The sequence below is a fragment of the Scleropages formosus genome, chromosome 2, assembly GCF_900964775.1.
Source record: "Scleropages formosus chromosome 2, fSclFor1.1, whole genome shotgun sequence".
In the NCBI taxonomy this organism is placed as follows: Eukaryota; Metazoa; Chordata; class Actinopteri; order Osteoglossiformes; family Osteoglossidae; genus Scleropages; species Scleropages formosus.
The window spans coordinates 33,845,592-33,870,613 of NC_041807.1; the positions used below are offsets into that span (position 1 = coordinate 33,845,592).

The 25,022-nt window shown below is 52.2% G+C and overlaps 1 protein-coding gene across 3 annotated transcripts; it reads left to right on the forward strand.

The window, feature by feature from the left end:
* Positions 1–1,519: 1,519 nt before the first annotated feature.
* Positions 1,520–22,502, forward strand: sema3h (sema domain, immunoglobulin domain (Ig), short basic domain, secreted, (semaphorin) 3H). 3 transcript variants are annotated; one of them, XM_018762317.2, is made up of 18 exons: positions 1,520–1,708; positions 1,944–2,175; positions 5,987–6,141; positions 9,108–9,170; positions 9,999–10,118; positions 12,016–12,109; positions 12,416–12,535; positions 12,652–12,797; positions 13,169–13,283; positions 15,312–15,381; positions 16,530–16,674; positions 17,447–17,666; positions 17,761–17,849; positions 18,539–18,580; positions 19,222–19,379; positions 19,607–19,668; positions 19,818–19,960; positions 20,696–21,166. In XM_018762317.2, exons 2-18 carry the CDS (start codon positions 2,076–2,078, stop codon positions 21,083–21,085), a joined length of 2,232 nt encoding a protein of 743 aa, XP_018617833.2. In that variant the 5' UTR covers positions 1,520–1,708; positions 1,944–2,075; the 3' UTR covers positions 21,086–21,166. The 3 variants fall into 3 exon arrangements, with proteins under 3 accessions (XP_018617833.2, XP_029105641.1, XP_029105642.1); XM_029249808.1 differs by lacking the exon at positions 1,520–1,708 and having other exon boundaries at positions 1,820–2,175; XM_029249809.1 differs by lacking the exons at positions 1,520–1,708; positions 19,818–19,960 and having other exon boundaries at positions 1,820–2,175; positions 20,696–22,502.
* The last annotated feature ends 2,520 nt before the right edge of the window (positions 22,503–25,022 follow it).

The following is a 25,022-nucleotide window of genomic DNA, read 5'->3' on the forward strand; positions in this document are numbered from 1 at the left end:
TATACAGAAAGCATGACATATAGTACATCAGCTCTACTAGTTGCTTTGTGTGAATACTAGAATTACTAATATACTACTAATATAATTATAAAATTACTGATGTTTATTTAGCAGATGCTCTTCTCCAAAGCAGCTTACAATGCAGGTTTATATACTATGTTATTAATAATTAGATACAGCCCTTTATACAGCTGGGTAATTCTTACTATATCAATTCAGGGTAAGTACTTTGATCAAGGGTACTGCTGCAGGAGTGGGATTCGAACCTGAGTCTTTTAACTGCAAGGCAACGGCTGCTACCAAAGAAGGGTAAAATTACCCAGGGAAGAGGTGAAGAGCAACTAAAAGCTTTCGTGCTGTACGATCAATAGCAGCGAACTGCGGAGGACCTTGGAGCCCACGAGTGTTATGAGCCTTGATGGCGGACAGAACGATATTGACAGTCTTTAACGCTTTACACCGGTAATTGCAGCTCGGGCTTTGCCGTTACCTTGGTGCTGCTGCTCTGCTGCTTGTGCTTCTCAGACTTTGATAGGAGCAAAATCCTTTTTGCCTTCCGGCACCTTCCCGACCTCACTTGACCCCAGGGACGCTGCGCATATGTATGGCTGCTGGTTGCCCTGCTGTCAGCCCTCCTGCCAGTTATGACTTTTACCGCACATGGACACATTTCAGGTGATAAATGCAGTTTCAGGTGCCTGTGCATTAGATGGTTCCAGAATATTACTGCAGTCACCATCCTGTCTACGATCTGCGGTCACTCCCCATATTCTTTCTCATCATGACGTTTGTCTTGTTGTCGGAGGGCAGCGATTGACACGAAATACTTTATTGCTGTGTTGAGACCTCATTTTATTCATAAAGGCAGCACATTTTACACATATGCACGGACATACAAAATACACATTTAGCATTCATAGCTTTTTTTAAACAAAAAATTGTTTAAAACGTTAAGTTCAAAGTGAGAGTGCACTCCCTATAAAAGCAAGGGATGAGCTGAGCTCTAAACGATGTATTGACTCACATTTCACATCAATATGAAGTTTATTATATAAACAGGAGTTGGCGGTATGGTGGCACAGCATCTGGGCTGTGGGTTCGGACGTACGCTCGAATCCAGATCATTCTGTGCGCAGTATTCATGTTCTCCCCATATCCTTGTGTGTTTTCTTGGGGTGCTCTGGTTTCCTCCCACAGTCCAAAGACATGTTTTTCATGTGAATTCATGACTAAATTTCCCTTAATGTACGTGTGTGTGAGCGAATGAGCGTGTGCGAGTGCCATAAGATGGACTGGCATCCCATCCAGGGTCTACCCTCCCTCACGCCCAATGTTCTCCGGATAGGCTCCGCACCACCGCGATCCTGCACTGGGGAAGAATTTAACAACGATGGGTGAATGGATGGAGCTCTGTAGATGCACACCCCCCCAGTGGCCACCAGGGGGCATCTTCCATTCATCCCTGAGCCCACATGGTGCTCTCCGAGGACTTGTGACAGTCAGCGCAGACTACAAGAGCAGCCATTATTTCATTCATAATTCATCTCACCGGTGGCGGACTTTGCCGCTGCAGAATTTCAGAGCAGAGAGAAGATGAATTCGGGTCTCATCTCAGCTGGATTCGTCTCCGCTCAGGAGGGCGGCTGGGAAGTGAGGGAAAGAGGCAGAATTGGGTGAAAAGGCACAAAGGCGCAGCGCAAAGTGCAAGGTAATATTTTTCATCAACGCTTTGCTCTTTTCATGCCGGGGGAAGCTGCGGCGTTTGTTGTCTCTTCCAGAGTGCGCGTGTGTGTGAGTGCGAGTGTGGAGACGGAGAGAGACAGATGGGGGGGGGGGGGGGTGGGGAGAGGGAGGGAGAGGGTGCGTGTGTGGGGCGGGCCCTGTAATTTGGGATTTCTCCGTCCTGCCACGGCGAGCCGTCTGACAGTCCAGCTCTCCGGCAGCCGGAGATCGCAGCAGAAGGGAGGAACGAGGCTCCTGAGCGTGCGGGCGCCGGGTTCGACGGGGATCTGCCGAGAGAGAGCTGCTCCTCTCATCCAGAAGCGACCAAGTGTCGGAGTCTGCGAGCTGCAACCATGGGGGTTCTGGGACCGCTGCTCCTCCTGGTCCACCTGGGGATGGTCCTGACGGGGAACGGGAGACCCTCTCAGCCTCGCCTGCGGTTCAGCCACGCAGGTAGGCGCTGCCCTGTCCTCCCGGGCCCACCCCCGCACACCCCCTGTCTTTCCCTCCGGGTCCCCCCTCTCCATCCATCCGTCCCCTGCACCGTGTCCTCCTTTGCTGTGCACTGCCGTACCTCCCTGCTAAGAGGATGCGGTGCTCCTGGGTATTTTACCTCGCTTCGCTGCTAAGCGGGTGCAACGCGAGGGATCCCGGCTGCCGGCGGTGCAGAGGCAGCGCCGCGGGGCTTTGAGTTCCCCACCCGTGAGCCGGAGGTTTCGGTTACGCCGCAGTGTGACAGCGCACCGCTCCTGCCGTTGGGCACCGAGGGAGCTGTCAGAGCCCGCGGTGCTTCATCGTCGGTCGAGCTGGCGAGAGCTGTCATCGCCAGCAATAATAAAAACGAACCTTAAAAACTTTACGGCGCGTATCCGGCGCGTATCTTTACATCCCCGCGAGCTTCGACAGGTAAGGGAGGATCTCCGGATCGCTGCACAAAAGTCCATCCGGCGACATCGGGCCAGCAAAAAAGCTGCTGGAAATATTAACACAATTTTATGTAACCGTATCCATGTGCGCAGGCTTTGCGATTCCTCTGTGGGCAGAAGGTGTTATTTTTCGCGCGAGCCGTGTGGCTGAAGTTGAGCCGAAAAGAAAAGCTTTCAGGTGGGATCCCTCCGGTCTGCGCCGGGCTGGCAGGTTCCCAGCGGAAGCGCTTAAAAACTGGAGCGTCGCTTTTCGCTCGGCTCCTTCTCTCGGGAACGCGGCCCGTGCTGCAGGATCCGGGAGCTTCTCCTGGCTGCTATGTCACACACCTCCATATATATGTATATGCTATATACACATATATACACGTATACCCCTGTATGTATCCATACGTGTATGGATATACATGCAGTATGTATACAGTACATATATACTGTATTTATTTATATATATATGTTCACACATATATGTGACTTTGCAGATAAATGGGAATCTTTTTCTCAGTGTGCTAATAAAATACCGAGATGATTTCTTGCGACGTGACCTTGTGCAGTAAGCGCGCGAGTCACCCCGACGCGTTTCGCTCAGATCCGCCGCCGACGTTTGTTATTCGCCCCTCGGCCAGGTTGAGCCGCAGCTGAAGGAAGTGCGTTTGTACAATAGCGGTTTCCTTTCTTTGATTCCAGCGAAGATCCTCACCTGCTTCCACTGTTCGTCCAGGCGGAAAAGCGGTAGTTTTCTTTTATCTTTTCCCCCGTGGCCGTTTTGTTGCTCCTGGCAACGAGCAGCCAGTTATAGCGGGAAAGTCCGTGTCCCCTGGCAACAGGTCGCTTTCTTCGTCTCGATGGAGTTCTAAAGCCCCGGTCCTCGGGATAGCAGCCGCCTCTTGGGGGTACTTTAACTTTTACCTTGCTAGGACCAGGCGTTCACTTTTGTCCACTCTAGAGGACACATCTTCTAAAGTGCATCCCCCAGGCGGTATGTGCTGCAGAGCCAAGTCCTAACGTCCCTTAGAGTGGACGTTCTATGCTTTTCAAACCCCGCCTCACGCCTGGAGGTGCGGCCCGGGCGATGTCCTTGAAATCATAGAAATATATCCCAAAGCCTTTGTTTTGCCGCATCTCACGAGGTCAGATCAGCGTTTCCTGGTGGAAGCAGCGATGGACTCAGCGGTGATGAGCGTTCATATATTCACACATCCACATATTCATATATTCGTATTCACATAAGTCAACATAGACTTTGAGCGCGTATGTGGGTCGACGCAGACGGTTAATGCATACAGCCTCTGAAAAGTGTGTAAATGTCAGTTGGCGAAGGGCCGTGCGTGCGTGCGTGAGTGTTTTATATACAGCGGTGTGCGTGTGTCGGTCTGCCTCTGTAAACTCTCCCCTTCTTGGTGGAGCCTTCTGTTGTGCCACAAATACATCTGACATCGTAATTCTTTCCAGTGGCGCACCAGACTAAACCGGCGGACGCCATCATCATCCGAGAGGACGACTCGAATGAGAAAGGCTACAGAACGCACACGCACACACACACACACACACACACACACACACACACACACACACAGTGAGAGCGCTTCTGATTTAGTCTCAGAATATGTGCGGCACCACAAAGTGGACCGAACTAATTACCCTGACACACACATTCAAAGTTGTTCTAATTCCGTTGCACGGTATAAATGGCATTGCCAACAGGACCTAATTAATTACTGTTATGCTGTATGTGGAGGCACACACACACACACACACACACACACATTAATCATTCTAATTCTTTCTGAGAATAACTCTGGCGTCTTAAAGAAGACCCGGCCACTTATACTCACACACGCGTTCGTTTATAGTCACGCACACTCGCGCGCACACTCCGTGTGTCACCGCGAAGGCCCCGAACCCGTGTCGCACGCCGCACATTTACACTAATCGCGCGGAGAGGGACATCGCCGAGAACCCATGACCGCGGTAATCTAATGCTCGCTCATGTCTGTTTGTTCGAGGGCTAAAAATACAAGGCTTTGTCCCCCCCCAGCTGGTGCCAGACGGGCACTGGGAAGACTTGCAGGCTGCGACACACACCCACCCCAGGATGTCCAGGATGCCACGCAGGGCAGGGACCGAATCATTAGAACCAACTGGCCATCCCTAATAGCTTGTCTCTGTGTACAGCACTGAGCGTGACAGTGTGTGTGTGTGCGTGTGTGCGTGCGCGCGAAGCTATAATTGCCCAGGTCCTCCTGGTGAATCAAGTTGCTCGCCAAGAGCTCTCGTGCACTATGTTGCCAAGGTGACCGCCGCCGTCCACGCCGGTGCTCGCGGTGGGCGGAGCCAGTGCGGCTGCAGCCTCCCGTCTATCGTCGAAAGGCCCCCGCCGAAGATGCTCGAAATGACGCGTCGGGCGCATAGTGACCGGTAGCGCCCTTATTTCGAAAATCTCTGTTTTTCTGTGGGCTCAAAACTATCGAGTCCAGATGCGGGAGAATCAGCCGGCGTGCGTTTGGTGACGCGGGCGATATTTACAGCGGGCCTTCGCAACGGATCGCTCGACCGCGGCTTCTCAAAACCTGCATGTTCTCCGGAGCTCTTCTCTCCCCGGAGGCCGAGCTAAGCCGTCCGCCGCGCGCCCCGTATCGGAAGGATTTTCCCACGTCTTCATTTAACGCGCCGGTTGCTCTTAGCTAAATTACTTTTCTCTTCAAAGTTTTTCCTTCCGTAATGGAAGAAAAACTCACCGATATGAGGTTGTTCGTCCTTCATCGATCCTGCAGCATTGCTTCCGAGGGGAGGGTATTTCTGGGAGTTGTTCTTTCATTTGTTGGGCTCCTGCTCATAAAGTCCTCAGCATTTTGACCCTTTCATAGCACTCTTACTGTGCTCTTCATCCTCTCAGCAACATGCTTTAAGAGGCAGACATCTGCATTTAGTCATTACACCAGTACTTTTCTAGGGGGGCACAGCAGGTTTGGCCTGTTCCTGCTCTCTGGGGGCTCAAGCCCCACTTGTGGTGCCTTGCAATGGACTGGCATCCCATCATGGGTGTGTCCCCTCCCCCTCCGGTCTTACACCCCGTGTTGCCAGGTTGGACCCCCATTCACCACAACCCCACTTGGGCTAAGCAGTTTCAGTCAATGTGTGTGAGACTCATGACTCTTTGCCCCTTTATGCATCTGGGTAATTTACCTGGGACAACCACCTCACTCAAGGTGGGATTCAAACCTGCAGCTTTTGGGTCCAAAGGCAGCAGATCTAACCACTACGCTACCAGCTGCCCCTAGAGATGGGCGCCGATCTGTCTCCACCAGGTGCTCGATGCTTTTTTTTCCCCCCCCTCGCAGAGCTGGTGAAGAACGGCCGTCTGCTCACGTTGCCGCTCCCGGCGGGGGACCTGCACTCCCTGCTCGTAGATGAAGACGGCAGGCGCCTCTACGCGGCTATGAAGGACAACCTGCTGGCCACGAGCCTGGATGACATCACCCAAGGTCCCCGCAAGGTGAGCGCCTGCGAGGTCCTGCTCTGTCCTCCGCTGACCGTCACGATGCAAAAAAATGCGAAAGCATAAGCTTGTCTCATCTTTACCTCGCCGGCTCTAAAACACGGGCCAAAACACAGTCCGTTGAAAACCTGGGATCAGTGAGGCTCTTATATAATTTTTACAAAGTTAATCAAAGTCAGTTTTGCCCAAAACTCGAGAAGATAATTTCGTTCAGCATGAAAGATACTGCATGATCTGCAGAAGTTTATAAGGAAAAAGCTGCTTATACTTTTAATGAGTTCATAAAATGTTTTTACTTACAGTGCGTGCTTTGTGCTCCAGATTTCTGATTATTTTTATTATCCTGTTTTTGTCAAGTTACACCCATTTTTAGTTCCGGATAGTTCCGGAAAGTTCCGTGTTCTTGCGTCGCTTAGCGCACGATCTTCTCCAAAGCAACAAATGATTTTTTGTTTCCACTTATAGAGCTACATATTTTTAGACACGAAATTCACGGCAAGTACTCAGCGAAGGGGTACTGCAGCAAGGCCGCATGCGTGACTTGAACTGCCAACCTTTCGGTTACGGCCGAGCGTCCGCGACCGCGACGCTTCCTGCCGATTACGCTGCGGTTTCTATAGCGCTGGCCACACGACCGCAGGGCTGTTAGGTCCAGGACCCTGGCGATACAAACCGGTTTACTGAGCTCCAGACCCCGGATTCCTCCGTGACCTCGGTGCAGTTTTGGATCTCTTTTTTGGCTCGATAAAGACCCCCTGTCCTGTAATGCCGCAGCATCGCGGAGGAGGAAGAGCGATGACTTGGTGCAAACGGTGCGGGTCTTTGGGACGAAGCTGACGTTGCAGAATGCTTCGCCCCAGGTTGCGGCCACTACTAGAAGAGTTCGCCGTTCGCCGCGTCTCGGCCGTGGAGACAGACTGAGCTCTTTGATGGAAACTTCTGTTCTCGGCGGCTCTGCGGATGCGTTAATCCAACGCTGATTTCGTGTTGTTTGAGTTCACTGGTCACAACAGAGGAAGAAGGTGGGGTCAAGAGAGGAGGGTGGGTGGGGACAAGGAAGGCACAAAATATGGCTGGGAGAAGAAGCCATCGAGAAGGTGTTGGTCCCATGTACAGGAGGTCCCAAACTGAAAGTCCATTGGGTCTCAGCTTTACCTCTGATGTAGTGGAATGAACACCCCATCTCCCTCAGAACTGCTGAATCCCTTTATCCCTTCAACACTCAAGCAGTGTCTCGAAACACATCTCCTTTGGACCCACTTGTCTGAAGCCTAAATGGCAAATTTGCTTGTTATCTTTAGGTCCGATGAGTGGAGTAACAGTTTGTCGGGAACCAGGTGAGACAATTTTGGGACTGGTACTCAACGATGTTCCACGTAAATGTTGGAGGCACACTTTAAAGTTGATCCGAACATTGGGGGGGACATGGCGACGTGTCCCCACCAGTTACATCTATAGTTTTATTATTTTATGATATTATTCGTTTCATGCCGGGGACCCTGTTACGCACATGAGAAAACCGGTGCGATGTGGGAACGCGAACGCTAGGAAGAACTCTGTATGGTAGCCGTGTACTGCTGTGGTGCGTAAAGAGACAGGGCACACGTTGACGACAGAGGAAGGGAGAACGACTGAAAGGAGAGTGAGGAAGGGGGGAGGGGAGCCGGGGCAGATTCCACATAATGTCAGCAGCCGGACCGAAATGGGTGGAAATACATTCGACAACTGAACCGGGCTTTGCTTCAGAAGTTGAACCCCCCCCACCCCACACACACACACACACACACACCCCCACCATCCCCCCTTCCTGTCTTCCCCGCTCACCTTCTTCCTTCCGGCCTGTCGTCCAACTCCCTGCTACCCCCCACCCTCCCCCACGCCCCCCAACGCGTTATAAAAATCACTAATGCATTATAAAAGAGGACAGATGAGAGATGTGAACCGACAAATGTCCGACACACACACGCATAGAGGAGCGTGCACAAAAAACACATACGTATACAAGTGCACAAACAAACACGTGCGAGCAAGTACAGACACACACACACACACACACACACACACACACACACACACACACACACACACACACACACACACACACACAAGGGACAGAAATAGGATGCCGAACCCTAGCGGTCCTTACAGGGACTCCCTGATGGCCACCGGCTACCCTTTAATTACGCCCTTCCAAGCTCCACTCTGAATTCCTGCCATCTGAGCTCTCCATCACCAGGCCACATGAAGCAGAGCGGCGCCTTTCATTTCTCCCGTCCTCTCCTCGCACGCTCCCTCTCTCCTTTCCCCCCTTTCCCCTCCATCCGCGGCCTTGAATTACAGCTCCCAACGTTTCCCCTCCGGCCTTCAGCAGAGATTTGACACTTGCAAAGATACACAAATAATTACCGTAACTCTTGTCAAGAACCGCTGCGCTCGATGCGCTGCTATAATCCGCGTAAAAAAACACCCTACTTCCGATCGTGCTGAAAATACGATATTGGCGGCGACGTCGTTTCGAACGGCGCGGGGGAAACGAGTGATGCATAAAACCGGGGGAAGGAATTACGGGGGAAACCGATCTGTTGGGTGGGTCCTCCAGGAGGTGACAGATGGACGGGTTCTGGAAAGCCAGGGGACCGTCTGTTCCCCTCTCAGTGGGCCTTTTAGTTCTTCATTACGTGCAGTTTAGTTAACGTGCAAATAGGAGAAAGGCAGAAGTTAAGCGGTGTCACCTCACCGCCCCGACGCTGGAGACGCGGCGGACGGGGTTTTAAGCCGTCGCACACCATCCGTTAATGAGGACTCGTCATCTTGAACTAGGAAAACCCGCGAGTGGTAGCCAGGCTCTCTGAATTGGGGGAACGCTTCCCTGACATCTGTGTGACAGCTGGAGACGGGGGTGTGTGTGTGTGTGTGTGTGTGTGTGCGTGCATGTAAGTTATAATCGTGTGTATTTCTCGTAGATCTACTGGCCCGCCAGCCCAGATCGGATCCAAGAATGTCTGATGGCCGGGAAGGATCCGGAGGCAAGTGTGTGTGCGCCGTGACGGTGACGGTGCCGCCCGCCACTCCCGCTGTGACTCACACTGTCCGCTGTCGCTCCCGTTGCGACTCGCCCTGCTAATGAGCGTTGCTCTGACTCTGACTCTCCACACGTGTTGTTGTACCCTGACACGCGGCGCCCCCTTACACTAACAGTTCACCCACGCTGTGAAGTCAGTGTCTGCCCACAGTGTCCACATCAAGCGTACAAACATACTTCCCACGCGCACACACTTTCTTCCGACAACACGCACGGTACGCTCCTGAATGTCCGACAGCGGGAGTCCGCAGACTTCCCGTCTTTTCGACTTCCTCCGTTGCGTAGAGAGAGGTGGTCCCATACGCAAGAGGTCCAAAATCAAAAGTCCGTAGGTTCTTGGTTTTGGCTCCGATGTGGTGGAACGAGCTCCCTCTGTCCCTCGGAACTGCTGATTCCCTCCCAATATTTGTCTCGAAACGCATCTCCGTTGGACGCCCTTCTCTCCTGATCTCCTAACAGCTCCGTAAATTTCCATCACGCCATCGGTCACGATCACATTTGTGCTTCCTATCAATTCTATATGCAGCTACTCGTGTAGCGTGGACCAGCACAAATGGTGGTGTTGGACAAACTGCTATAGGTACATTCAACAAACATTCAACGCATCTGCATGTATAACTTTGCCGGGTTGCGCCGAATTGTCCGTCGCTTTGGAGAAAAGCGTCTGCTGAATGAATAAATGTACAAGCACGTATAATGAATAAGTGTAAAATTGTGCTTGTTTCCTGTCCCTTTGACTTCCGCTAACTTCCTTTCCCTGTGACTCGGACAGACGGAGTGCGCCAACTTCCTGCGGGTGTTACAGCCTTACAACCACACCCACCTCTACGTCTGCGGGACGGGGGCCTTCAACCCGAGATGCGCTTTCATTCCCACGGCGGTTTTCTTCAAGGTACGCCCCCCTCCCCCCCATCTCTCGCTCTAATTTACTGCTCTGCTCTTGATGTAATTTGTGGTGCGCGCTGACATCACACTTGCGGTGCCGAGGCCTTCCCGCAGACGCTCGACGACTGTCATCACACACTCTCGTACCGATGACGCAGCTCTGATGTCGAGAAGCCAGGAGTGACAAATATGATGGAAACTGAGATGATTAATTAACCCTAATTAATGCTAACCCTAACCAAAGGACAGACAGGGAAAGGCTTCCATGGGAGCACCCAGTCTATTAATGAGCCTAACCCTAACCCTAACTCTTCCTAACCCTGAGCAACCTTGATCCTACTAACCCTAATTCAAACCTAAGCCCTAACCAACACTAACTCCCGACCTTAAGTAACCCTAACTCTAACCCTACTATCCCTAACTCATCCTAACCCTAACACTAACCCTAACCCTTACTCAGTCCATTACTGAGCCTAACCCTAACTCTCCCTGACCCTGAGCAACCTTGATTCCTACTAAACCTCATTCAAACCTAAGACCTAACCAATCCTAACTCCTAAACTTAAGTAACCCTTACCCTAACCCTACCATCCCTAACCCCAAATAACCCTAACTCATCCTAACCCTAACCCTAACTAACAATTGCCCCCAACCCTAACTAACCCTAACACCCCTAACTCCAAATGACTCTAACCCCAACCCTAACTAACCCTAACCCCCAACCGTAACTAGCACAACCCTAACCCTACTCCTAAGCCTAACCCTAAAATGTGAGTTCCCATTAACTCCGACAACAAGTGAGGCCCTCGCACGTGTGAAGAGCACATCCAGCTCCACGTGGAAGAAAGAGGCCATTGAAGGAAAGCCCGCAGTTTTATTGAGTTACTGAATAGGAGGATGAGATGCTTTGACAAAGACTCTGTAAGTGTGGGAGTGATGGAAGAGGATGAAGAATAGAGGAGCGTATGTGTGTCCGCGGTACAGCGGCGCGCTCCGCCACGCAGCCCCGCCCTCCAGCAGACAGACCGCTTTGTCTGCACCGATAAGCCCCCCAAAGCCTTGAGGGGGACAGGCTGCCAGAGATGGGGACATGTTGCTGGGAGCTGGGAGAGCTGTCACCGATTATACTGCACACTTTATACTTTTTCTGGACTTAAACAGACTGGGGGATAATTCCCATTGCTGTGAGTCCCTGGTGTGAAGGGAATTAACCCAGTTAAGAAGCCTGTGTGAGCGAGGGAGAGATTTGGGGACGAGGGGCTTGAGGGAGAAGTATGAGAGAAGAGTTGTGTGTGTGTGTGTGTGTGTGTGTGTGTGTGTGTGTGTGAGGGATGGGAGGGCGACAGTGGACTTGAGCAGCGAGAGAGTGACAGGAGTGTGAGCGTGACGATCAGAGATTTGCTCGGAGATCTCTGCTTCTGCCGCTGACATCTCAACAGCCCGGTAGTTCACTCTTCTGCTGTTTTTGTCATTTCCGCCCGTGCCTCACAGCGCCTGGGCTGGAGGTTCAGACATGGATTCAAATCCGGCTCAGTCTGCGAGGAGTTTGCACGTTTTTCTCCGTGTTTACGTGCGTTTTTCTCTAGGCGCTCTGGTTTCCTCCCACTGTCCAAAGATGTGTGTTTTGCATGCACTGGGGAACCTAAAATGCCATAAGTGTGTGTGTGTGTGTGTGTGTGAGATGGCCCTGTTATGGAGTCTAGTCCCGTTGAAGGTTTACCCTGCCTCACACCCTATGCCTCCAACGCAGGCTCTAGACCATCGCAATTCTGGAATAGGACAAGAGGTTGATGAAATAATTCTATTACGCAATAATAATTCAGTTATATATCAGCGAGAACCTGAATATATTGGACTCTTTAAATAATGTTTCCTGCCTCTTTATGTGGCTCCCTGTCCATCAGGGTGACAGACAGGCGGTGTCTCCTGGGCAGACAGAGTGCGGGAAGGGCAAGTGTCCATACGAGCCGCACCAGAGGACTGCCTCGGCCATCATAGGTGCGTGAACACGAGCTCCTCCGTGTACATTTATTCCTTTAGCTGACGCTTTTCTCCAAACTTTATTAGTTGAACTACCTACAATCACTTGTCCATTTATGCAGCCGGGTAATTTTTTTACTGGAGCAATTGAGGGTAAGTACCTTGCTCAGGGGTACTACAGCAGCGGGTGAGAGTCGAACCAGCAACCTAGAGGCAGCAGTTCTAACCGCCGTCACTATCAGCTGCCCCCGTGTGTCTCTCGCACGTGCGCTTCTTTGGAATGCGATGCCACGGTTTGCTCTACGTGCCTTCTTCGCACCGCAGACGGAGAGCTGTACGCCGGAATCTCCTCCGACTTTATGGGCCGGGACACGGCGTTCTTCCGCAGCCTGGGCAGCCGTCACGTGATCCGAACGGAGCAGTACGAGTCCACCTGGCTGCAGGGTACGAAACTGCGGCGCGACCCTCGATCGCGAGAGCCCCCCCCCCACCGAGCTCTCGTCCCCACATCCTCTACCTTCGTTCCCGCCCTTCGCTACAACCCGTCTCCCCTCTCCCAGACGCCCAGTTTGTCAAAGTGGCGGCGATCCCGGAGAGCGACAACCCCGAGGACGACAAGGTGTACATGTTCTTCACGGAGCGAGCTCAGGAGGCGGAAGGGGGTGCCGGGAAGGTTCTCTACTCCAGAGTGGCGCGTGTTTGCAAGGTGCCCTGCCGTCCTCCAGCCCTTTTTCCCCCACTCCCTCCTCACCCTCACCTGTATTCTGCTGTACTGTGTTGGGAGGAGAATAGTGATCTTTCCAGCAGCTTCCATGAACTCCTCCAGCTCTCCCCTACCTCCACTTGGAAACATTTTCTAACCGTAACCTAAACCCTAACCCAAACCCTAACCGTAACCCTAAGCCTAACCCTAACCCTAACCATAGCTCTAACCCTAACCTTCACTCTCCTTTGTGCTGGATCACTGTGGATACATTACTCTAACTTAAAATCACTGGAAAATTACTGTGAAAATTTTATACGTTTTTCTCTTGTAAATAGCTGTGTTTTGTGTGTGTGTGTGTGTTCACACTGCAGAATGACATAGGAGGCCAGCGTAGTCTGGTGAACAAATGGAGCACCTTCCAGAAAGCCCGCCTGGTGTGCTCCATCCCGGGGGAAGACGGCATCCAAACGCACTTCGACCAGCTGCGTGAGTCTCGTCCCGCACATACGCGCCGCTCACGCTTCGCGCGCGCCGTTTCTCCGAGGACGCGTTGCGCGTTCTTCGTCGTTACCCGTCACGCGTAAAAATCCAAATTGCCTTGAATGAGGGTTGAGAGAACAGTCCGTATCGGTGACCGCGAAGCTCCCGGTTTATCGCTCTCGTTGTTATCCATCTACGAGCTGCGCGCTGGGGGGCACCGCGGCAGCACTCGTGCAGGGGGGGTGCGATGGGATCGGCTCGGACCCTGGCGCTCCCCGCATCCGTCTGTGTAAACAGCGACGGGGGCAGATGCCGTAAACACGGCTCCCTCAGACGTGCCGAGCAGGGCCCGTAAACACGGGATGGATCAGATAGGGCGCGTACCCGTCGGGGCACGTAGGTCACACGCTGCCGCCGCGGTCCGAGGCGGCGGGGCGCTGCTGAAGAGCGCCCTCTAGCAGCTGGTGTGGTAATTTAGAGCAACTTGCCTTGTTGCCAAAGGTATGCTAAGACAACTGGAAATCCAGTTTAGGTGGCGTTGTTTGGGTGCCGATGCTGTAAACATCCCTTCCTTCCGCCCGGTATGAAACAGACGCTCCGGACGAGGCCCTCCGCGAGCAGCCCAGAGTGATCGTGGGGGTGAATATAAACACGGTTTCACAACTCCCCAACGACGGCCCTTCTGCAGAGATCGCATCTGAACAAGAATGCAGCCGGAGATGCGTTTACGTGACGCTCGGCGAGCCGTAAAAACACCGTACCCCACGACGCGGTGCGGGTGCCACGTAGCAGAGGACGCACGAGCAGAGTGGTGCCGCCGCACGTCCATTCATTTTTTTGACCGTATCGCACATTTACTATAGTGGCGTGAAGAGATACACGAGGAGAGAGGCGATGTGATGATTTTTCGAGCACAAACCGGTGAGTCACAGTTTTTCCCGCCACTCCTCTTCCTCCAAATGGCCTTATCGGCAGTGACGGAGAGGGAAGGGGTCACGTCGATGCCGAGTCAGGCAGGTAAGACCGTAACGCCGAGTCCGACACGTAAGACCGCATTCGTGGAACCGACGGATCGCGCGGTTTTCAAACGTTTCTCATATCTTTGCCTTTTTTTTTGGAATTGGGGTATGGATGAGTGATCGCCAATTGAGACATCGCCCTCGCCGGAGCCTCGGATCACCCGGCTCCAGATAGGGGACAGAGGGAGGGGGCGGAGGACTCGGGGAATAGGGGCTTGTGGGGCCATGCGGGTTTGAGAAAGATATCACCCTTGGAAGGGAACGCGTGCTGTTAGGCAGGGAGGGACGGAAGAGCCCGGACTCTGCGTTCGCTCAACGTCAGCGGTGAGTGTGGAGTTCGGGACACAGGGAAAGGAATGAGGTGCAGAGGGTGATAGAAACAGGTATGAGAAGGGGGGGGGAGACGACGACTCGGTTTACACAAGGACACAGATAGAGGAGGCTGGGAGCACGGCGAGGATGGCAGCCCGTCCTCTGAGGGGTTTGATCCAGGGGAGATGAGATCTGATCACCCCCTCCGCTCCCCTCCCCCAGTTCAGGGTGCGCTCTGATTCCATCACGGGGGGACCAGGATGGCCAGGAGGAACGAGAAGAATGTGAGAAGGCAGTTCCGCTCCATTGTCCCCCGCACCACAACAAGCTCTCGGTCCGCACGTCCGTCCCGGAGCGGGGCTGCGCTCGCACCCTGACAGGGGCGGATCTGGTGTGGTGGTAGGAGACGGATGGGGGACCCGGGGACCACCGACGAGACCCCGGTAGAGAGTGTGGGCTGGAGCGATAATAAAGTGGGAGCCGATATACTGGCAAACTGTGTCACCAGAGGAGGCAACATGTCATCGCCTTCCATTAGGTGCCCTCATCTCAGATACGGTGGAGAACGAGGGCAGCCCAACCCCGACGACATGTTCGACACGAGCCTGAGCCCTGTGCCGAGTGGAGTTTGGGCCAGGGCGCACGACGGCCTGCGTACCATGCCGGATCCGTCAATAAATTCACCGTCCTCTTTCCTTTGCAGAGGACATCTTCCTGCTGCACGGGAAGGACAAGATGAGCCCTCTCATCTACGGCCTCTTCGCCACCACCAGGTGAGCCGTCACGCTCCGAGCCCATCCGGATCACGGCCGTTTCCCGAGACGGCGTTTAGATGTAAACCGACACCGCGGCACGGACAGGTGCGCGGCAGCGGGGGGCTCGGCGTACGAGAGCGGCGTGGCGAACGTCCGTAAAACATAAGGCAATAAGAGGAATCACCTTGAGACAGCAGCAATAACTAATAACAGCAATAGCAGAGCTGAGATTCTATTACCCAGGCGATGGAATGAACTCTTGAAATATATTCACATTGTACCCGTTTAACTGAGAGCAGTGCAATATCCCTCTGTCTAAGGACCGTGTTTTCACCATACATCACCGCTTGCTGTTGTACGTGAGTAAGATATGATTGTTGTAACGTTTCAATAAATGTTCATTATACATATAAAGCAGTAAATCTGCGCGCTGCATAAGGCACTGGGAATAGGCCAGGGCCCCCGCTGCAGATCCCGACTATTATTCAGATGCCGGCGGCGTATTAGATGCCGTCGTGTGCTCCGTCGGCAATATGTTGTTTGGGTTCGTATTCCAAACGCACTTTAATCAGAGGCGATCTAAGCTTTCGATAAGTTAATCTTCATCAGACGGAGGCCGAAATCGATCGGCATCGCGCCGAATGGGTCTCGCGGCATGAGCTTCGGTGCTTCGCGCGCATGTGTGGAGCACATGCGCGTATCGGTCCTGCCTCTGTATATTCGTGTGTGTCTGCGGGTTGGGAAACGGTCCATCTGTGGTGAAGCTGCAGACTTGGGCCTCGTGGGACCGAAGCCAGCGCCCATATGGGCCGAGAAGGAAGCGCTTTCGACGCGGGGACTTCGACAGGTTTAAACACCCTATTTCTTTGAAGTGTGTGTGGAAGGGGTGCGGAATACGGGCCAGAAAACACCCCCCACCGCCGATTCCCGTAAGGTTTTAAATGCAGGAGTCCTCTTTTATAGCAGAGTCCTGGGAACGGTTGCACAATTATTCGAAGGTTTTGTTATCTCTATCTAGGGCGACAAGCCGAGTGTAAGTGGGAAGGCCAGACAGCGGCACAAAATACCAGCGTACCGCACCATTTAACTGCAAAAGCACATTTCGGATACATTTCGGTCTTGCTAGGGGTAGAAGAGCATACGTAAAACACCTCCTTTCCCCACAGTAACGTGCTGAACGGATCAGCGGTCTGCGTGTACCGAATGCAGGACATCATCCGGACCTTCAAGGGTCGCTTCTCCCACAAGGAGGGCCCGCAGTACAAGTGGGCCGAGTTCACGGGCAGGGTGCCTTACCCACGCCCCGGGACGGTGAGCAGGGGCTACCGCGCTATCATGCAGACATGCGGGGGAGAACACAGCCTGCGCAAAGATACAGTGTGAGCTGAGTACGGGTCATCGCTGGGAAGGAGGGTAGGACACCAGGGTGGGACATTCGTCCGAGACCTGGACTAGTCGCCACGCGCTTGCTGGACCGAGTCACGGCTGGAGCCCTGGTTTGGTGGGAAAAGAAATGTCCCACTTTTTAAAGTGCAAATTCCTATGGTTAAAAAGATTTGTGAAACAGTTTTGTTGTTGTAATAATAATAATAATAACAATAATAAGGTGGCGTGGTGGCGCCGCTGATTCAGTCGGTGCCCGCTGTGTGGCGGGTCTGGGGTTTGAGCCCTGCTTAGGGTGCCTAGCGACGGACTGGCATCCCGTCCAGGGTGTGTCCCCTCCCCCTTTGGCCTTGTGCCCTGTGTTGCCGTGACCCTGCTCGGGACAAGCGGTTGTTCTCAAAAGATGGATAATAAAGCGCACACAGCGCACACACACTGTCTGAAACTGCTCGTCCTGAGCAGGGTCTCGGTGAGCCAAAGCCTAACCCGACAACACAGGGCACAAGGCTGAAGGGGGAGGGGACACACTCCGGCCGGGATACCGGTCCATCGCGGGGCACCCCAAGCGGGACTCGAACCCCAGACCCACCAGAGAGCAGGACCCAGCCAATCCTGCTGCGCCACCACGCCCCCCTGCTAATAATACTAATAAAATTAAAGGACTGAGAATGAAATTGTTCCTTCACATTCCGCCTCCCAGTGTCCCAGCAGCACATACGGCAACCACCTCTCCACCCGCGACTACCCCGACGACGTTATCTTCTTCAGTCGAACTCACCCTCTCATGCTGGAGGAGGTGTACCCTGTAGGGGAGCGCCCCCTGCTGGTGAGGGTGGGCGTGCCCTACAAGTTCACCTGTCTGGGGGTGGACCGCGTGGAGGCCGTGGATGGCCAGTACGACGTCCTGTTTGTAGGCACAGGTCGGTGTCCCCTGCCTCCCCCAAGCTCTGCTCAACGTGTGTGTGTGTGTGTGTGTATTCCTAAAGCTCCGCCGATGATCTCTGTCCCCTGCAGACTCGGGCGAGGTGCTGAAGTCCATCCACGTGCCCAGGGAGCAGCCTGGAGGCCAGGAGGTGATCCTGGAGCAGCTGCAGGTCTTTAAGGTAGAGCCCTTCGCGCTTTGTGCGTCTCCCCTGTCTGCAGACCGAATGCAGCCGCAGACCACAGTTCATTTGCATACAAATGAGACACATAATTTGTTGAGGGAGCCACTTTATTGGAAGCTGGAGGCTCCTAACATTAGCGACCACGTTATGTTAATAGAGTGGCCTACAAATTGAATTTCACGCGCGTTAGCGTGGGACGCCGAAGTAGCGGGGGACTCCCCGGTGGCACCGGTGCTTATGTAGAAACGTTGCCACGTTGCGGCCGGCTCTCGGCTTCAGACCCTCGCCGGCGGAGGAAACGGTCTGGCTCTCCAACTGTTCGTACAGAGGACCGGGAACCCCCGCGTCGCACCTCGCTCTCATTAAAACGCGTACGAAAACCAAACGAGCTCGTTTCATCGTGCGTCATCGTGAACGCGTAAAATGTTGCCGGTAAATTACGACTCGTGAACGATCAACTGTTCCGGAAGGGGTGTTCTGAATATTTTGAAATTCTTAAACAAAAACAAATATCGAGGCATACATACAAATGAGAGATGTAAATCCGAAAATCCCACCGGTGCCGGGTTGCATCTGTTCGTTTCCATGGAGACACGGAGTAACGGTCTCTCCTAGCAGATGAACCTCTGTCTGTCCACTTTGGTATGTGATTAAAGCCCTTCTCCCCCCCCCCCCCCTCCCCGCAGGGCAAGTCGCCCATCAGCGCTATGGCCATGTCTAAGAAAAGGGTAAGAATTTACATGTCAATTCCTGGCATCCTCCCTCGTTGGCTTCGCTCTTCTTACCACATAATGCAGATAAATGTGTTGTGCTCCGATACATTGCCATGGCAACACATAGGAGAAAATGTGTATCGCCGCATACATTATTGCTGCGACGAACAAATTGCTTTTGCCACTGTGTTTTATTGTATTTTTCGCTCGCAATTTCAAACGCCGCAGTCCTTCACTGAGATGGGCCCGTGGGACTGTGGGACTAGGGAATCCTGAAATTATTGTTCTGTCGTTCCGTATATGAAACAAACCGCACGTTACGAGCAGCGCTTGGGCGCAAACCGGTCCCAGGTTCGGCCGAACTGCATCCCGCTGCTACTTTAGACGACCGTGATCTGCGCACCTAGGAGACAATGTGTCTAGAAGCGACAGTGTCGCTGCGGGTTAGAACTTAATGTCGTTAATGTAATTACCGCCGCTTGCATTTACATTTATTCGCATAGCTGCTCGCACGGCATCTGTTTCATCCGTTCGCTCACTTCGCTGTCAGTCTGCTATTTGGGACGAATGGTTATAACAAATTTTTCATTGCCTATTAGAATAAACTGTGGTGTTTTTCCTGGTCTCTGTGTGCGTGTGCGTGCGATGCCCTGCAGCAGTGGCTCTTTGTGGGCTCCTCCGAGGGTGTGGCCCAGCTGGCCCTCTTCCAGTGTGAGCTGTACGGTCAGGCCTGCGCGGAGTGCTGCCTCGCCAGGGACCCCTACTGCACGTGGGACGGACACGCCTGCAGCCCCTTCGTGGCCACGGCACGCAGGTGCGTCTCCAGCACGCGTGGACGGGGGAAAACAGAGAACCGGTCCTGTGCGGAGTCCCGTCCCTTTCTATAGGACGCGCGTACGCTGGTCGCGCACGTTCACACTCTCCTGCAGAGCGCACGTGATCAGCGCTGTTATGAAGGGACCCCTTTGTGTCATACGCTCGCATGCGTGTCCGTGCAGCGATGCGCACGCTTACACGCAGAACTGTGCTCGCCATCCGCAGGAGGAACGCACGTCAGGTCGGTGACGCCGGAGACCCGCTGATGCAGTGCGTCCGGCAAGGAGGTGAGCCTGTCGATCGGCGTCAAGCTGTCAATCGCGTTTAGGAGGGAGGGGTCGTAGCCAGGGGCGACGGAGCGGGGCCGGGCTCGGAAGGTGCGGAGCGCGGGGTTTCGGGCTCCCGCTGACGTGCCGTGCCTGCGTGTGTCTTCCAGCTGGGCTCCGGGTGGAGACGGAGGAGAGGGTGATGGTGGTTGCTGAGGGAAACGGCACCTATCTGGAGTGTCTGGCCAAGTCTCAGCACGCAAGCGTGACCTGGTACAGAGATGCGGGAGGGAACAGCCATGAGCTGTACCAGGTGGGATCACGGCACCGCTGGCCACCTCTGTGACCGTTACCCGAAGGTCGTCCACAGCATCGCAGTGACACTCGGCCCTTACGGATGCCTTCGGCCGCAGGAGGTCTAGCTTTGCTCCTGTACACGGCCGCTATTTGAAGTGAATCGCTCAATTTAATCATCGGTAACTTAACAGCCGGGGAAACGAACATGTAACTTTTGGTAACTAAGTCCGTAACTATCAGGTCTCCTAGTGGAAGCTAATAGGACAACTAGATGTCCAGATTGGACATAATGACATTTTCATCACCTGAGGCTCAAATGCACACACAGACCACACGCGTAAATAGTCCCCTGCAGTTACATTAAGGTATATTTCTTTTGTAGGTGCTTTTCCCCAAAGCACCGTAAAACCGAGAGCAAAGAGAAGTCTACCTCACCGGCAGATGGAAAGATACCGATGCAGACAGGCGACCCTCAAAGTACAGTCGGCTTGTCCAGCGCCGCCTTTTTGCCGGCCGTTCTTTGGACGGATGGCGCAGTACAAGCTCACTGAGCGAAACGTAGATCGTGAAAGAAGCGGGTCGGAAAGACACTCGTTTTGAGACCCTTCTTGAATGTTGAGAGTGACTCAGCAGCTCTGAGGGAGAGAGGGAGCTCATTCTACCACACTGGACCCTAAACTGAGAACCTTCAGATTTTTCATTTTGCACCTACGCACTTATACGCGGTCGGACACGTTTTTTTGTCTCGCAGGTGGTGCCGGGGGAGCAGCTTGTGACGATCGACAGGGGGCTTCTGATCCGACGGGCGGAGCTGTCCCACTCGGGGGTGTACCACTGCCAGCTGGAGGAGCACGGCTTCCACTGGACTGCCGTCATCGTGAAGCTCGGCGTGGTGAGCCCCTCCTCCGCGGGACTGCCCTTCCAGGACGCCCTGGCCCTGGGGCAGCGCTGCGCGGAGCTCTCCAGCCGCCCTTACCAGGACAGGGGCCGCAAGAAAGGAGGCGACTCGGGCGGCCAGAAGCAGAAAAACCACGGGAAAGGCCGCGGAGGAGGAGGAGGAGTAGGAGGAGTAGGAGGACGGGGGAGGAAGAGCAGGAGCAAAGCTCACACCCCTGGGCCACGGCTGCCGCGCAGTGCCTAGAGAGACACATGTTCTCACGCGCGATCTTGCTTTGGCTCTCCCCGTACGCACACACACACACACACACACACACACACACATGATGTGGCTATAGGGGCCATTCTGTCCGAGCAGCGTAGAGACGGACAAGGGCAGAAAGGAACTTATACACATGTAATATTTATTAGAGACGTGACATTATGTCGCCTGCTACTGGGGACACGGCGTTTGCTGATGGACCATGTAGCGGAGTTCATCCGGAGCAAAGGATCATGGGAGACTTGTCTGAAGGACCGGAGACAAAGTGGGGGGGGGATGTCGGAATAAGTGAGGGTGCTCCTCAAGGACTCTTCCAATGCCATCACTTCTAGGGCAGAGGACAAGTCCTCAAAGATTTAAAAAAAAAAAAAAATGTATATTGCTATCCTAACATTTAGAATGTATGAACATTTTTCCCTCTGTTTTCAGGGTTTGGTTTGCTACTTTCACAACGCAGTCGAGCCGCACACCTTTCTTCGGGGATCTTGGATCCTCCTCCTTAGTTTTTCAGTTAATTTATTTTTCAGCAAATGTTCATCATAAAACTCTGCATGAATCGAGGTGTCTCCTTGGAACCCGGTATCGGGATATTACGTAAATTGGCCTGAACCGGTTTCAAGTGGTATTTACTGGGCACCTGCGGACCTGAACTGAGCTGAGCAGACACGGCGCTAAGTTTGTGAACTTGGCGAGGTTATCGATAAACGTGGGAACAATGAATGCTGAAACGCTGATAAATCGATGCACTGTTGAAGGACTGATCGGAGAAAAAAATCATATCATAATGTAAAAATATTCCACTCTTCTGTTAGTGCAGAACATTTATATTGAATATTTAACTTACAAGCATAGATGAGACTGAGCATGTTATTACTTCCGTGCTTGTTATGTACTGCAATGAGCCTGTTCTTCCTGTATTGATATTATTGTTGACTGATGACTGTTGTGAAACTGATGAGCGAGGCCTCCTGTTCAAGCTACGATCGGAGCCCTGCGAGCGGCTTGGGACCGGAGGACGGTCTGGGTACGTGCGGGGCTTCGGATGGGAACGTTTTATTTTTTGCGCCGTGGAGATTTATAGCGGCAGTTCACCTCGAGGTGCGAGATGGTCAGACCCGCTATGTATTGATGTACAGTATGCGTTATGCCACCGTTTTATACACGATTTTATCATTTTTTTCCATGCGCTTACGGAACAGATTGTTGTTGAGATGCCCTGTATTTAATACCCTATTTCCCTACAGACATTCCTCTTTTTGGTACATTTCCTAAAAGTAAACTCAGTCTTACTGAGGTTGTCAGAAGATCCATGGTTAATTCACACATAGTTATAACCAGTCACACACACACACTGACTGAAACCACTTGTCCCAAGCGGGGTCACGGTGAGCCGGAGCCTAACCCGGCAACATGGGGCGCGAGGCCGGAGGGGAAGTGGACACACCCAGGACGGGACGCCAGTCCATCACAAGGTACCCCAAGTGGGACTCGAACCCCAGACCCACCAGAGGGTGGAACCCAGCCAAACCCGTTGTGCCACCGCACCCCCCTTTAACCGATCACTTTGTGTTTTTCTTTTTTTTTCTGATGACCTCTAAGAAAGATGGGCTAAATGGGCAAAGTTTGCTTGGGATCCAGAATAAAAACGGATAAAAATGGTGTCGGTTACTGGTCAATAACGCGCGGTCTGGAACAACTTGAAGAAACCAGAAAGGCTCAGCAAACTGAAGTGTGGGAGCATTTTTACTGCGTACAATGAGGCCATTGCTGAGACAGGTCATGGAGCATGTGCTGTTACTAACTTGGTGTCCAGGAAAATTTCAAGCCGCCGTGTGAATTAGAAAAATAATCAAGGCGTGAATGTTTGTGCGTGTACTTGCACGTGTGTCTCTGTGTGAAAGAGGAAGCCTGCATCAAAAGGTATCCTATAATGTGTTCCCAGGCACATCTGTATGATCGCGGTCAAATACATGTTCATGACGACCTAAGAGCGGACGCCTATAATTTTCCTTTTGATTTCATGTATTATAATGCATGATAATTAGCCATCGATCGGTAAACAAAAATTACATCAATTTGACCCTGTGCATGAGTTCAGCAAATATGTGCTGTCATCTCCAGGTACAGAAGACCATTGGGAACCTCTCCTGGCCAGAGAGGACCAGCAGTCTGTCTTAAAAACGAGTTTCATATTAACATTTACATTCCCGGCTGCAAAGAAATGCGTCTGAGAAGAGAATATTCACTGCGGTTTCAGCCAGCACCACCCGCATCACCTGAACCGTTTATTTATAGTCCATGTCCTGTGAAAATCTCGGCATTGAAATCTGTGTATTTCCTTGCTCTTTTGTTACACGTCACAGGAGTCCCACGCACCTCCACAGTGCACATTCACAGGCGGGTCAAACACACACTCCGTTTCCAAGCAGATTCGGAAGACCCCGATGACTGCATGAGATGTGTTGCTTTGACAGTCTTTGGCCGTTAATTCTGCATAATATGCCACATATAACCCTAACGCAATTTAAATGAGTTCACCACAACTGCTGAAAGTAACCACTCACACGATATTACATTTACATTTATTTATTTAGAAGACGCTTTTCTCCAGATTGACCTCCAATGAACTCTATGTAGTGTTATCAGCCCACACACCTTATTCACCGTGGTGACTTACACTGCTAGATACACTACTTACACTGGGTCACTCATCCATACATCAGTGGAACACACACTCTCTCTGTCACTCACACACTATGGGTGAACCTGAACAGCATGTGTTTAGACTGTGGGAGGAAACCAGAGCACCCGGAGGAAACCCACGCAGACTCGGGGAGAACATTCAAACTCCACAAAGGCTGAGCGGAGATCGAACCCATGTCCTCTCACACCTCCCAGGCGCTGTGAGACAGCAGTGCTACTCGACATAGAAATAATACGCATATGCTTATCAGTCCTTAATGTTTTATATATTATAAGTCTTCTGTTTACCCACCAAAGAATGAAAAAGGAAAGACTGGTTAGAATGGTGATTGTCTTCATTTAGGAAAACATTGCACATTACAGAATCCTGGGTTAAATGTAAGCTATGCAGGCTCAGAATGGGACCGGGTGTCTGTTGGGTTACAGCCGCACACAGATTAATGTGCTATAGACATACACTTTTTTGATGGGTTATGGCGCTAACCAATGCATTTGATCATGTAAATTGTACTGTGGTATTATAACGCAGCTGGAAATGGTCCTGTAAAAGCATCCCAGGGAAGTGTGTGAGTGACAGAGAGTGTGTGTGTGTTTTGCTGATGTATGGATGAGTGAGCCAGTGTTAAGTAGTGTAAACCCAGTGTGGGTTTCCTCCGGGTGCTCTGGTTTCCTCCCACGCTCCAAAGACATTCAGGTTCACCCATAGTGTGTGAGTGACAGTGACAGAGAGAGTGTGTTCCACTGATGTATGGATGAGTGACCCAGTGTAAGTAGTGTATCTAGCAGTGTAAGTCACCACGGTGAATAAGGTGTGTGGGCTCATAACACTACATAGAGTTCATTGGAAGTCGCTTTGGAGAAAAGCGTCTGCTAAATAAATAAATGTAAATGTAAGTGACCAACTGCTATATAACAGTTGAACATCATTTCAATCTTTTGAACCTTACATTTTAAAGCATAAGCCCTTGGAGGTTGAGGTTGGTACAGTATTTAATCATTTGATTTAGCAGATGCTTAAGCTGCGTACACAGTTCACAGTTCGTAAAGATTTAAATTTATACCCATATATTAACATATAATCTGTAGTTACATTCTGAAAGGAAATGTGAAAGTTTCTTTATCGTTAAGAAACGTCAGCCAGCTACTAAGAAATTTACATTTTGAAAAACTGAAGAATTTGTTAGTGATGCAATGAACACCTAACAACAACAACAAC

What these genes read in the sequence shown, in the direction of transcription:
- sema3h (XM_018762317.2), top strand. Translation starts at nt 2,076, where the DNA reads ATGGGGGTTCTGGGACCGCTGCTCCTCCTGGTCCACCTGGGGATGGTC. An exon ending in TTCGTGGCCACGGCACGCAG is followed by an intron (nt 19,380 to 19,606) that starts GTGCGTCTCCAG and finishes CGCCATCCGCAG; the next exon opens with GAGGAACGCACGTCAGGTCG. An exon ending in ACAGCCATGAGCTGTACCAG is followed by an intron (nt 19,961 to 20,695) that starts GTGGGATCACGG and finishes TTTGTCTCGCAG; the next exon opens with GTGGTGCCGGGGGAGCAGCT.